The following is a 14,117-nucleotide window of genomic DNA, read 5'->3' on the forward strand; positions in this document are numbered from 1 at the left end:
TGTGAAAGAGTTCGTCCAGGGAAGTACTGCCACCTCTGCCGCCAAGCTGTAATGTCAGCATTACTGTGTTCCGGTTTTTAAAGGCTGACCCTTAGGTGCTGGTGAACTTACAGGACATGGGACTTGTCAACTTATGTCTCAGGGCTTACATGTAGCTTACCGTCAGGCGCACGACTTCATCGTCCTCATTACATGATATTATAAAAAAAACTTACTATGGAAGTAGTATTCCGTTAAAAAAATATTTTCAAGAAATTTGACCTTTACTAGGTTTTGTTTTTGAGCAGCCATAATGCCCTTAGAATAGCTAAACTTATTAACGGAGAAGAAGCTATTATATATTGTTATTTCTCTACGTACACGTGACCGTGCTTACACGACCATCTGTTGTTTAGCTATCACATTAGTGGAAGACCCCCTCATGTTTATTATACTTAACAATAGAATAAAAACCGTCTAAGTCGAGCTCCTTTGAAATTGACTTGCGTGGAGTTCTCTTCAAAATTCACCCTTTTTCCCATTACAAAAAGGTTCTTATTTGGAAACAGATGTATTAATGTTGTTGTTCATCTATCCACCACCGGGGCAATGGACTTTTACAAAACCTTATTAGATACAATGGAAATTCGATTGTGGCGAAAATAAATTCTTTTTCGTAATACTCAATCAGTACTTGTATTAAGATAGATATAAAAATCTTTATTCACTTCCATGACAGCTTATCTACTAAGATCAACTAAAACTGACACTACGATTATTATATTGAACCATTTAAAAGTAACAAACTTAAATAACAAAAGGAACGTACAACTTCACATATGAACTACACAATGTACGGTATATTTAAAAAGCTTGTTGGAGATAGTTTTGGAAGTCAAGGCAGTGAAAACGCGCTGGCTCAGCTTAAATGCCGCAGTTTACCAGGACACCGGTATTTCTGACAAATCAATTCAACATGGGTAGTTATCTAAATAACTAGTGGTATCTCACAGGAGAAACGGTTCTCAAATACTTGAAATTTGAAGTTACTAACATATGTTTAGTAGTAATAGCTAACGGCGAAAGGAAACAACGTAATGTAACCTGCATGTTGAAAACAGTTCACAAACCTTGATAAAGGTTTATACCTTTATCATATATTAAAGGAAAAATTCACTCAAGAGTGTACTTCTATGCTCCGATAATTCAGCTGACGTATTTCTACGCAGCAGTAACGTACTTGTAGAGGTTTACTCGTAGCATTTGGCTAAGAACCGTAGCCAACGCTACGAGTGAATCCATATGAGTGAGTCCATTTCATTGTAGAACTTTCGTAGATAGTAGATTGTGATTTTATTGTATCAACCCATTATGTTTATCTGCTACGCCCGTGCGTAGTAGACCCGTGGTCTATAATAAAGTTTTAAAGCCCAATGAGGGTTGACGGACTACACACGTCTTTAACTTTTCGACGAGTAGGTTACGTCACTATTTTTTTTTCAAAGGTAAAACAATGATAATTAAACAAAGTTACATATTTGGAAATAACCTCCTCTGTAATTGGCTTTTCTATAAAATTATTTTTAACCACCAATATTGTGGTCCTCATGACATGATAATACGAAACTGCATTATGAATTCCAGCTGTTAGAACACACTAGGAACTAAGCTACTAAGTTGTTATCGCTTCCTGTTTACAATGCAAATGTTTATAAGTAGCTTACTTAGTTCTCTTCAAGCTTGTTTTACGTTAGTTTTAGATATAGTGTTATATCCTTGGGATGTAAGACTATATTTGATTGGTCAAATAACTTGAATTGGGAAAACTATGGAATCGTGGAAACAAAAGGGTGCTTATGAATTTACGGGCACATGGGACTTGTCAACTTATGGCTCAGGGTGACGGGCGCAGTGCCCCTCAGATCGTGATTTAAAGCTCTGAGTGGCACTGTAACTGTTATCGACAGGCGTGTCGCTTACCACCAGGCACACGAATTGTTGGTCCCGTTACTAGGTATAACAAAAAAATAGTAATATTTCGGGACGCCACGTGTGCTGACACACTTGCCTCATCCCATCTCCAACACACCAGCAAGAGGGATGACCCCGCAGGTAAGCTGGCGGAAAGATTAAAAAGTACCATGACCTCGGCTCCGACTACCTGTTTACAGCCTTTAGAGTCGAAACCTTTAGCCCGTGGGGTCCCGGTGCCCTTCATCTGTATAAAATTTTATCCAAAAAAATAATGGACTGTCTGGGAAACCCAAGGGCGGCTACCTTGCCCAACGCATTAGCATAGCCATACAAAGGGCAACGCTGCCAGCATCTTGGGTACTTTGCCGTGGGGATCCAATTTTTTATTTATATAATTTAACCCTAGTTTTACTTTGTAGTATTTAAGCTTTTATTGTACCTTACCTATATATTTCAACTTTTTTTTTTAAGAACGCTCACCTAGGGAAACCCTGTGTCGCGGGTGCCATGGACACACACATTACACAAATTACACCCAAACTCACGAGAGAAATAAATGTAGGCCATACAAATATTTCTCCCGGCCCGGGAATCGAACCTGGGACCTCTGCGTGGCAGTCCGGCATGGTAACCGTTCGGCCACGGAGGCAGTTAAGGCAACTTATTGTCTAATAAAATGTAATATTTTTATATTCTAGCCCCTTAAAAATAAATATACAAGGTGACTAGAATTATTAATTTTTTTATTTATTTTGGTACAAACTGTCATTACAGGGTTAAGGATACGGAAAAAATTAAACTATACTATAGACAACGAGTACCGAATATTATACTTAAATAGTAATAACATAGGCTAAAAGGACTTAAATATAATAATAAAAAACACATTGTTGAAACCAAAAACGAATAGTTAATCCATTAGCTAATGTGCCCGGGAGTGTAAATACGCATGCGCAATATATTGTTATGAATTTTCTTATTGTATTCAAATACAATATTTCTGTTTCAGGAGTAAGAATGCTGGATGGAGACGTCACGGACGCGGTGGAAGCGCGGTCTTTGAGCCTAAACCCTCAGCACGTGGACATTTACAGCGCGTCCTGGGGGCCCGATGATGATGGGAAGACCGTTGATGGCCCAGGGGAGTTGGCTACGAGAGCTTTTATTGAAGGGGTCACGAAGGTGAGTGGGAAAGTATAAAAAACATTTACTACATCGGTACATTTGGCGTCTATACCGCCTTCCTTGTCATAACTACCGCATTTGCATTCAGTAACTTTTAAGTTGTTGTCAAGTAAAAAAAATATCAATTAACGATTTTGCCTAACAATAAAACTGATACTAACATTTTTTTAGTTTATTGAACGTCACGACATTTTACTACCATGATATTCACTTTGGATTCAATTAACAGTCGTGTCAAGAGGCTGTTGGTGACTCGGAATTAGTGGAGGCGAAGCGCCTTGAACACCGCCGTAAAGTTGCCTGCTTATCGGTATTTTACAGGATGTATCACGAGTGTGCGATGGAATTACACGATTTAATTCCGCCTTCCCCTTTCCATCACCGGCGGACTAGGCGTAGGCTTGGGTTCCACCCCTACGTTGTGGATATTCCAAAGATTCGCGCGAAGCGTTACTCTTCCACAAGTATAAGGCGAACGGCTATGGAGTGGAATTCTCTGCCTGCAGACTTGTTCCCGTTATAACTTGGGTCTTTTCAAGGCGAGAGTGAATAGGCATTATTTAGGTGTGCATCGTCGATCTCGTCGTCACTTTCCATCAGGTGAGATGGACGTCAAATGCGCACTTATATATTATAAAAGAAAAATTAAATTATTTTTTCGTATAATTTCACTGTCAATCGACTGTGTTTTTCTAGGTGTTTCATCTTTCTTGTTAATAATTGTAACAAACTGAATATCATTGTAGTAAAAACTCGTGACATTCAATAAATTTAAAAATTACAATTATAGCGACATCTCTAGTTAAAGATGGTAGCTATAAAGGTCTCTGAGTGAAGAAATAAATTTCTCACAGATGGCGCTACGGCGAAAAAGTCGTTAAAAACCAAAAACAAAGGTGTGCAGGTCCGTTCCGTGGTTTAATTGGCAGAGTATCTGTCACGGATTGCCTGAGGGCTGGTGGTGGTGGTTCGAATCCAGCCGGATCGAATTTTTTTTTTCTAAGTGTTATCTTGAGTATCTGTCACGGATTGCCTGAGGGCTGGTGGTGGTGGTTCGAATCCAGGCGGATCGAATAATTTTTTTCTAAGTGTTGTCTTTGTTATTAATACTAAATAAGTTAATAAAATCGTCGCCATTAATATTTTCTCGACAGAACTAAATACCATAATAATATTACTAATTATAGGACGTCACACTGTGTTAGTTTCATATCTAAAAGCAATAATTTAGCTTGGACTATTTATCACCGAGACCAGACAATCTCTCCGATGAGACAATCTACCTTTCTCATTTGCACCTGTTCCCTTTTGATCAAATGTTTCCTAACTTGATCTCAATCGAGTTGACGTGCAATAAAGGTTGTGTAATTAAAATAATTTCGAATATGGCCGTTACACAGGAGTGAAAGAGACAGTTGCTCTATAGGTAGTATTTTACCATGGCAATGGAACTGGGTGATGGCAACTTGCTCCGTCGGACAAAACAATCAGGCGTTTCATTCGTTCATAATATAGTTGAAATGTTATGATAATATTACTCAATTTCTCAATAAAAGCTGATGGAAATCGTGATAAATGGACTTCGCTACTGGTAGCATTCTTTTTTATGTAAAATATACGCACGTTGTGATCGACGATGATGGTACGCGTTTGTTTAGAAAATGCCTACTCACTCTATCCTTGAATAGTCCTAAATTGTTGTGTTCGGAAAACACAGATGACGGTAATGGTAAGGAAGGAGGAAGTACAGCACTCCGTGTGAATGAGTGGTCTTCTTCTTCTCAATCTAGGTTCCCTCACTGCTCAGGATCGCGACTTTAGTTCATTCCGCCAATCGGTTATCTATCTGAAGTCCGAAATGACATTCATTCATAACTAACATAAGGAAGTAAAAATAACGCTTTTTAAAACATATTGTCAAAATTTCTACACCGGGAGCCTATGGGTCAATTACACCAAACGGCCGCTGGAGACCCTACGTGTACAATATAATAATATTTTTAGGATGATGTTGGGGCTGCCTCGTTGTTGCAGTGCGTCGGGGATGTTTACAGAATATGAGACGGGTGGTTTTGCTGCCATCCTCCGAAAAAAGACAGCATCCCTGATGCGCAAACTGTAGCTGGTAGGATCACCTCTCCCATGTGGCAATACTTCGTAAGGCAATGGTTTAACCAATTGATGATGTACAAATATTTGCTAACACTAGTTTATAAGCTCTTTTTCTATTATTATTATTACTAACAAAATATGGAACTTGTTGTCCGAAATAAAAGTATTTTATTTTATTTTTTTATTATTTATAACTGTTTTTTTGCGATAAACATTCAACATATCCTGAAAGAACAACGGTTTCGTTATAATTCGGTTTTCGAGGTAATGACAATTCGAACAAACGTCATTTCGGAAAAAGTAATTCGAGTTTGTGACAGGTTATCCTGCCAATCATCTGTCTTCGTTGGTTGCATTCAGTCGTCTGGTAGAGTGCGGGGCTGACAGGTAGCTACAGTTGGGAGATGTGATCTGACCGTCGTTTGGGATTTTTGTCTCTAGACCCTTTTCCCTCCACTTTCGCTGTTATTAGCATTAATACGTACAACGTGGCAAAGTAACGTATCACACGCTGCATGGAAGTTGAAGACAAACGTAGAATGGGTGGTATATCTATTACATAAGTGTTATATTACAGTTGCATTGCCGTTCAGAGCTTCAAATCGCATTTGAGGGGCACTGCTACTGCCCTCGTTGCCCTGAGACATAAGTTGACAAGTCCCATGTGCCTGTATATCACCAGCGCCTTTACAGTAATGCTCACATTAATGCTTGGCGGCAGAAATAGCTAACGTTGCAGTATTTCCCTGGACAAACTCTTTCACAAAGAACCTTACTGTTACTAAATCAATTTCACAAACACACGGCGAGATACTTGTTTATCGTTATACGACAGATTACGAAGCAGATCGACAGGTTGATTAAAAACTTCGTTTGATTTTAGACGACTGTTAAGGTTTCGATTTTCTAATACAATTTAAAATTAACTTTTCGATGGTTAACTAACGGACCCTATACAATTGAACAAAAGATTAAAATAAACCTGAAGCGCTTTGTAATATAATTAAACATTTAATTAGTTTTACAAATTGGAAACATCGTTTTAATTTTGTGCAAATTTTACCGTGATAGCTGACTCCCCATTTTACCGTAGAGGGTATTTTTAAATATCTTTTTTTCAATTTTTTTTTATGATACCAAGTGACGGGTTTTGAAGTCATGCAGGTGGTAAGCGAAGGTGGAAATCGAAGTCGATGGTGGTAGTATGGCAGAATGGTTTTATTGTGTTTAGAAAATGAATTTTTACTCATTTAATAAGTAGTATAATAATAGGGGTAAAGTGAGTAATCAATAAATATAATATAATAATAAAAATCGGGGGAATCTGTCTTATGAATTAGTAGCAGAGTTTAATCAATGCGACGATTGGAAGTGTTATTTGTTTACCTATTAAATAAAATAAATAAAAAAACTATTACAGTGACATTTTTGGTATTCACCACGAATCGCCTCTCAGGGAATGTAAAAAGTTCTTAATTTAAAAACTAACTAAAAAGCATTGACTTACAATTATATGGACGTCGGGTCCGCGCTAAAAAGTTTCCGAACTTATAGGGCGTTAAAATCGTATACAGAGCGTCATTCACGCTTTAGTCTTCGTTTGTTCGACTGACAGCGAAGCAAGCAAAATTAGACAGTACTGCGATGACATTACAATTTAAATTCAACGTTTTAGCCTTTTCATATTCCTTTACATGTCACTACGTTTAAATAGGTTGACTTGGGACATTTTTTTCGTGGTTTTTGTATTAGACCCGTCGTCCATTTATTTGTAAGTCAATGCTAAAAAGTCGTTGAAAACCAAATACAAAGATCCCGAAGCACATAGAAAAATTCGTGAGTTGCGCTGGTTCGTTCCGTGGCTTAATTTATTGCATTCGTAATAAAAGCAGTGTACGCATCCATTTCTAATCATATTCTTATTTATCAATATTGTAAGGACCTTATCACACTGGCGATTTGACTGCGACGTTGTCGCTGCGTGCATACCGCGCTATGTTGCATCGCTTTCAAGTGATAAGACTCTACGTGTTTTTTTTTTAATTTTAGTTAGACATGGTTAAGTTTTAATGGATATTGTGTTTACCTAAGTGTTAGTGGCAATTCGATTGCTTGTAAAGTTATAATAAGATTGCACACAGACTTTGGTAAATCTAATAAATAAATAAATTATAAAGTAGTCGCCCTAGAGCTCCGTGTAAATGAGTTCATTGCTGCGTTCCGGTTTTGAAGTGTAAATGTGCTCGTGAAATTCCAGACATATGGGTCTTGTCAATTTATCTTTTAGGGTGGCGAGCGCAGTGGCAGTGCCCCTCAGATCTTTGCGATTTACAACTCTGAGTGACATTGCAACTGTCATGGATAGGCGCGTCGCTTACCATCAGGCACACGACTTGTTTGTCCCGTAACTTGATATCATAAATATATACTAGCCTCTTAAAAATAAAAATACATGGTGACTAGAATTATTTATTTTATTTTTTATTTCTTTTCGTCTTGTCGCTTGATGTGATGTAATGTCGACCACCACAGAAAAGTCAAGCCTAGCCTCGGTTTTCTATCGAATACATTTCGGAGAGTGTATGTGGGAACTTTTCTCTTTCAGTCGACTAGAACACTCCGTTTTTATATCATTAATATACCACCCGTCTTCTTCGGTAAAAGAAGTAACAGTATAATTCTTGTTAAAAGAGTTTTACCAGGGAGCTATTGTCAACTTATCTATTTTTGTTGTCAAGCAGTAATATGTGTATCATGCAGTTATTCATATTAAGAAAAAAGAAAACAATGTTTCCTTTAGGTAAAATTAGCTATCTTAAGCATTTAAATTACTTCCCCTACATGTCCCATTTTTTTTTCAGCCTGTATATGTTTTCTATATGACCATAGGGTATCTAGAAAAATACGTTTTTCATAGGAACCTGAGAGGTATTTTACATTTTATTATTATTATATTTTAGAGATTTAATAATGTCTTAGTTTGATGTGTATCCAAATATTTTTTTAGATACATGATACTTAAGTGAAAACTTTATCATTATAAATAATTCGTTGTTTTGCTACACTCGCGGTGTGTCAAAATCTGGAGAAAATGGTTTATTATCTTGATAATAAAGCCCGAAGTTTGGGCACTTTTGGGCGAAAATTACGACTTTCGACCCCGCGTAATTTGAAACTCTATAATTTAACAGAAAACCGACGAACCCTAGGATCAGAATCCGTTTATGTAAACTGCGCTTGTAAATTACAACCCAAACATTACTTATTCCGGACGAAAAAACAGACGCAGCGCTGTGACGTCATAACGCCAAAATCCACAAAATCACATTCGCCATTTTTGCTTACAAACCTTTGCCACACTAAGTTATTTATGTTTGTACAAACGTATGTTCTGGGTGCTCATTTGAATAAGTTAATTTGCTTTGTAAATTCTTGCCGAATAATAAGCAATATTTATGCTACAGAGACCTTTTTATCACGTTTACGCATGTTATATTGTTATATTTCGACTGTATAGTACACATAAAGCGGTAATAAATATACATTACAATAAATAACGGGGTTCTCGGTTAAGTAAGTCAGAAAAAGCCTTGTCTGTGTAATAAAGGTACGGCCACACTAAGGTTTATGTCTAATTTTATTTCGTAATAATTGGGAGTAAAAAAATACTGCCCAAAATAACGCCTGAAATAAGAGTGACAACAATACGACCCGGGAAGGTACAACGACAAACGTGCATTTGAAGTAATTTTTTAAGGAAAAAAAAAAATCTTAACTCTATGTTATTATAGTAACAATCCAATTATAACAAATAAAATTAGAGTTATGATTTTTTTTTCTTAAAAATATTACTTTGTAAAAAAACTGTTCAGCCTATTCGTTCGTGGAACGCTTTACCTTTGTCTATTCAACATGCGAAATCATTGAATATTTTTAAAAATGTCTTAAAAGTACGCTACCCAACTTTAGTGTAACTAGAACTGCGTAGGTATTTCTATGTTTTAGAAATTTCATTTTTACAGGTGTAGGAATATATAGTAATTTATGATATTCGTATATATGTATTGGTTTTGTATATATTTGTATTTATCTATTGATTTTCTATCTGTTGATTATTAATTCTTCATACACCGCCGTCTTTTTCCGGTGAATTATACAATTATAATATAAAGCGATATGACCGCCCATTGTACCACCGCTTATTTTTAATTTAATTGTGTTGTATTTGTTTCCTTTTTTCGTGTACAATAAAGAATTTTTGTATTGTACTTTAAATCTCTCTCCTATTATGAGCTCTTAGAGCAATCCTATTTAAGCTTGTAAGTTGGATTGCCTGTCAAATTAGTACTATGACCTCACAAAAACAATTCACTGTCCGTTCACCTTTTCTTTCATAGCAAAATCGTATCATGACGTGCCATTTGCCATGCAAATATGTAAAAATAAGCAATTCAAAAAAGTTACTCCGTGACTACCTATTTTTAGATTTCGTTACATTTTTAAGAAATTTCGTTTAAGTTTTATTATATTTTCAGTTTCATAATTATTTGTTATCTTTTAGGCTATATAGCCAATTGTCAATAAATACCTTAGAATAATAACGCATAGAATGATAGTTTCATATCAAACGAACTGTCACAAGTGAGGCAAAAATCAAATTCATTTAGGCTAGTTTTAGTAGTAGGTTAATTTTCGGTTTTAGTGAATATTTATATAAAAATACAAGTTGAAACGCGTTACTTCCTTGTGGAATGTGATGTTAGTATCTATTTTATGTTTGTCTGACGTATTTTTACACTCATTTCGTCATTTTTAGCTAAAATTCTGGAGCTGTTCGCGGTGCAAGTTGACCTTGAGCACTGAAGGCCCGCCTGCTCGTGTAGGCCCTTTGGGAGCGCTTCGATTTGCCTCACTTAGCGTGTGCGGGCTAGGTTTCTATGCGTTATTATTCTAAGATAAATACTATCTATTGCGCGTTTTTTGAAAATTTTAGTTTGAGTTTCCAATCTTTTAAGTGTTTTTGATAAATTATTGGCATTAATGTTATTGCAATTTTTAAATGGAATTTTAATCATTTAAATAATTTTATTGACCGAAAATCGTAAAATGACTTTATAAATAGTGCCAAATTTGACTATAATGCAATCAATAAAAATGTACGAATACAAGATAAGTTCCAATTATGTTATCAAATTACAAACTCACCTTATTAATTTCAATAATAATGACTAAACATGACATGTAATTTTGTCGTACGACAAATTGTGAAGTATGATTGAAAAGTTGCCGATATTACAAAACAACGTAATAAGTATAATTAATAATAAAATTAATAAAAAAACATAATTATTCTCATTTTGAACACAATCGGTTAATAGTGCTTGAACGCTCCCAGGACAGTACATCTGTCTATTTCTTTCATATGATTTAGTATGTAGTTCCATCTCGCTCTTGTTAGATGTCAGCCAGCCAGCCAGAGACAATAATTAACGTTTGAAAAGTAAAATTCATCATCCTGGCATGCCATTCCCGTTCAACTTTCTGTAGGTCATACGAATTCAAGCAATTCTTGGAATTTGAACTTTTTGAACTGGAACTTGGCTGGCTGGTTATAAGCTCATAGTAGGCCCCCTGATATATTTTTCAAATGCGCGTTAGACGTTTATCTTTTTACTGCGTAAAAGATGGTGTATGCCAAAAATGCATAAGAAACGTACGTGCTATCCTGTTGCGCACTTACTACACACTAATTAACTCCAACTCACACATTTATATCCTATTTCCTTTAATATAGATTTAATATCATGTAACATTAGTTAATGGATAATTGTTTATACAAACAGGAATATAATTATAACAAACTAGTGGAGTAATTTCACATAAACAAATAATTGAACATCTATTCAATAAAAAATTATATACAGTGAATAGCGACATCTCTAGCCGAGGCTGGTAGCTGTAAAGGTATCTAACTGGGTGGCAAAATACTTTCAGAGACTTCTCATAGATGGCTACGGCTAAAAAGTCGTTGATAAACAGGAAGTTTACAAATCCTTTCCCTCAACATTCTTCCTACGGTCGACTACACAGTCCAACTGTGACGACGCGACCTTGCATCGTCATCCTACTTCTTCTCTGGCTCCTGGCCACCTACTTTGAAATTTTGAATCTTTATTAAGTAAGTAAGTATATTCCCTTTCTCCGTTACTCTTACTTTTCTTCTTTCCGTCACTCTGTGCTCGACTTCACATAAAATTCTGACTAGTAATATTGTTTAAAATCATGTAAACGAACTGCTTACAAGCATAGTATTTCTTCAAAACGCAGACCCTTTTGGGCCTTTGCGCTTTTACTATGGCTGCTCTTTTCCCTGCCTTATACAATAAAATTCATGTAGGCTTCCATGTAAATACGCGACGTCCGCGTAACACACCAGTTTGCACAAGTTCTTTTTTTATCGTATCTGATGCCGTCGACAAGGAATGGAATAGACTGGGAGCATCAGTATTTCCCAATAGCTACAATATAGTGCTATTCAAGGGTACATGGAATAGACGTTTTTGTTTGGCAACGTTACATCGTTTTATTTTATGATACCAAGTGACGAGACGCGCAAGTCCTGGGCCTGGCGGTAAGCGACACTCCTGTCTATAATAGTTGCAGTGCTTTAAATCGCAAAGATCTGAGGGGCACTGCTACTGCGCTGGTCAAAAAGTCCCATGTGCCTGTAATTTCTCTTTCACAAGGAACTCTAGTGCTACTAAATTTCTGAACATTGGGTGAGATTGTGGTTAATCCGTTTTAACTTTTTTTTAAACACCTGACGAAACGCGTTATTTATTATCACGAGACTCCTTCTTGGGCACTGTTAAGTGGGAATTTTACTCTAAATTAAGTATACAAATAAATATTCATATTTTCATAATTCCCGGCAGCGGACACAATTTAAACGACCATTGTAGATTGATCTTTGACAGTTGATTTTAAAACGTTAAAGCTAGTTTTGTAGCCTACAACGATAGTTAGTATTAACTTTGATCTAATTCGTACATGTTTGGAGTTTGAGTGTACGTGTCAAGTTATAGTGGATCTAGTTTAAAATTTAACACGCTTTCATTACGCGGAACTGAGAGTTAATTTAACAAACGCTTCATTTTAATCAGGGGTAAAAATAATTTATGACGGTATTCAAAATTGAAAATTCAATATGGCGGTTTAAAAAGCGTTATTTAGAGCGTAAAGTTTAATAACATTTCTAGTATCCACTTTACTTCTATAATATGATTATATTTTGTTTTATATTAGACAATTTCATCTATATAATACATGCTCGCATCCCTGTTTTCTCCCTGAGGTGGGCTGAAAGTGTTGGCCTCCACCCACTTCACAGGCTAACTAAGCCTCTTTCTCTCACTCCACTCGCATGAGTCCTCTTAAAAGTCGATACAACCTTAAATAGCTTTGGAATTCCGCATGACAGTGAAGTGTTGAATGAATCACTTTGGAAAAGAATATGTAGTAAAATTGAGGATAAATACGGTGTGAAAACAAGATAACTAAAAATGTTCATGTTAGAAATAAGCCCACTTATTTCGAATTTTTACAAGAAAACCGCTGTATTTAATAAATACTTCACATACACCAATGTTTTTTTTTATCCGCTCACGCGATACATGCAGCCGTAGACTCATACCACACCTAGAGGTGCCGGTGATGATTTTATACCGATTTATCGGATATCGAAGTTATAACAGGTAAAAGAACTAATACTAATTGCTATTTCGGTAACTACTCTAGCAAACCATAAAGTTTTTAATGTCTGCGTCTGTCATTTAAAAAAATAAACAACTTCAAAAATACGTCACGACAATCGTGTGTGTTATTGTTTGGGCTGGTGATTTCGGTGTTTATTTATTGAAAACATACCGTAAGTAGCGTTTTTTAAGTTTACCCTGAATATAAATGTTTATAAACTATACTTTAAGGAGTAATTTCATGGTAAACGTTAGAACCACTCAAACGGAATATGATCATATTTACCCAAGTACACCAAAAATTTCATTAGTGCTTTTTAAGTGCAGGATTTGCGGTGTATTACTGCCTTTTATTTGAGATGTTTTTGTTGTAGTACGGAGGGTGTTTATTTAGCAATGCAGAATAATAATTTTTATTTATAAAAACTTGTATTTAAACTGAATCCTTTTCTAATTTGCGGAACCAAATAGCCGCCATTTTGCGGTAGGAGGAGCGCATCGCGTGAGCGGGTATATTAACTGAACTAAATAGAACACGTGTAGTATAATATTTTTCAAATGGTTTTAATTTCTTTTGTAAAATAATAAATACTGAAATAAAGCCAGTGTCAGAACCGATTCAGTACGGGAATTAGTTAGCCTATGCATTAGTCCCACTGCTGAACACAGGCCTCCTTCCACAATGAGAGGGTTTGGGCTGTAGTTCCCACGCGGGGACAATGCGGATTGGGAAGCGAATGCGGTGTAGGTTTCCTCAAGATATTTTCCTTTACCGACAAACTCATGGTAAATTTCAAATTAAATTTCTGAAAGCTCACAGGCGCAAGCCAGATTCGAACTCACAGCCATCTGCTTGAGCGTCTCTCAGGTCAAAAGGCTACTACTATCAGTCTTCATACACGCCATTAATTCTTAGTCATTTGACTTAGCCTTTTTTAAGAACATCCTCAATCTGATGGATATATCTACACCGAGGTGGACCTTTCCCGAACTGTTTTTATTTTATGACATCGAAGGACAGTTTTCTGATTAATTATGTACAATGATTTTAGGCACCGCGCAAATGCGTGTTTGTGTTTGACACAAGCAACCGGCAACTTGTATCCAACACTA

At 36.2% G+C, this 14,117-nt stretch overlaps 1 protein-coding gene across 2 annotated transcripts in view; it reads left to right on the forward strand.

Annotated features, from left to right (window-relative positions):
• The window catches only part of LOC113234707 (furin-like protease 1), a 600,106-nt gene that overhangs the window by 532,477 nt on the left and 53,512 nt on the right, over nucleotides 1–14,117 (forward strand). For both annotated transcript variants that reach the window (XM_026470151.1, XM_026470150.1), the window contains exon 7: nucleotides 2,963–3,135. In XM_026470151.1, the coding sequence (XP_026325936.1) occupies nucleotides 2,963–3,135 (173 nt within the window). The remainder of the gene's footprint in view (nucleotides 1–2,962; nucleotides 3,136–14,117) is intronic.

The sequence above is a fragment of the Hyposmocoma kahamanoa genome, unplaced genomic scaffold (genome assembly GCF_003589595.1).
Source record: "Hyposmocoma kahamanoa isolate Upper Pololo Valley unplaced genomic scaffold, ASM358959v1 86, whole genome shotgun sequence".
NCBI classification, from domain to species: Eukaryota; Metazoa; Arthropoda; class Insecta; order Lepidoptera; family Cosmopterigidae; genus Hyposmocoma; species Hyposmocoma kahamanoa.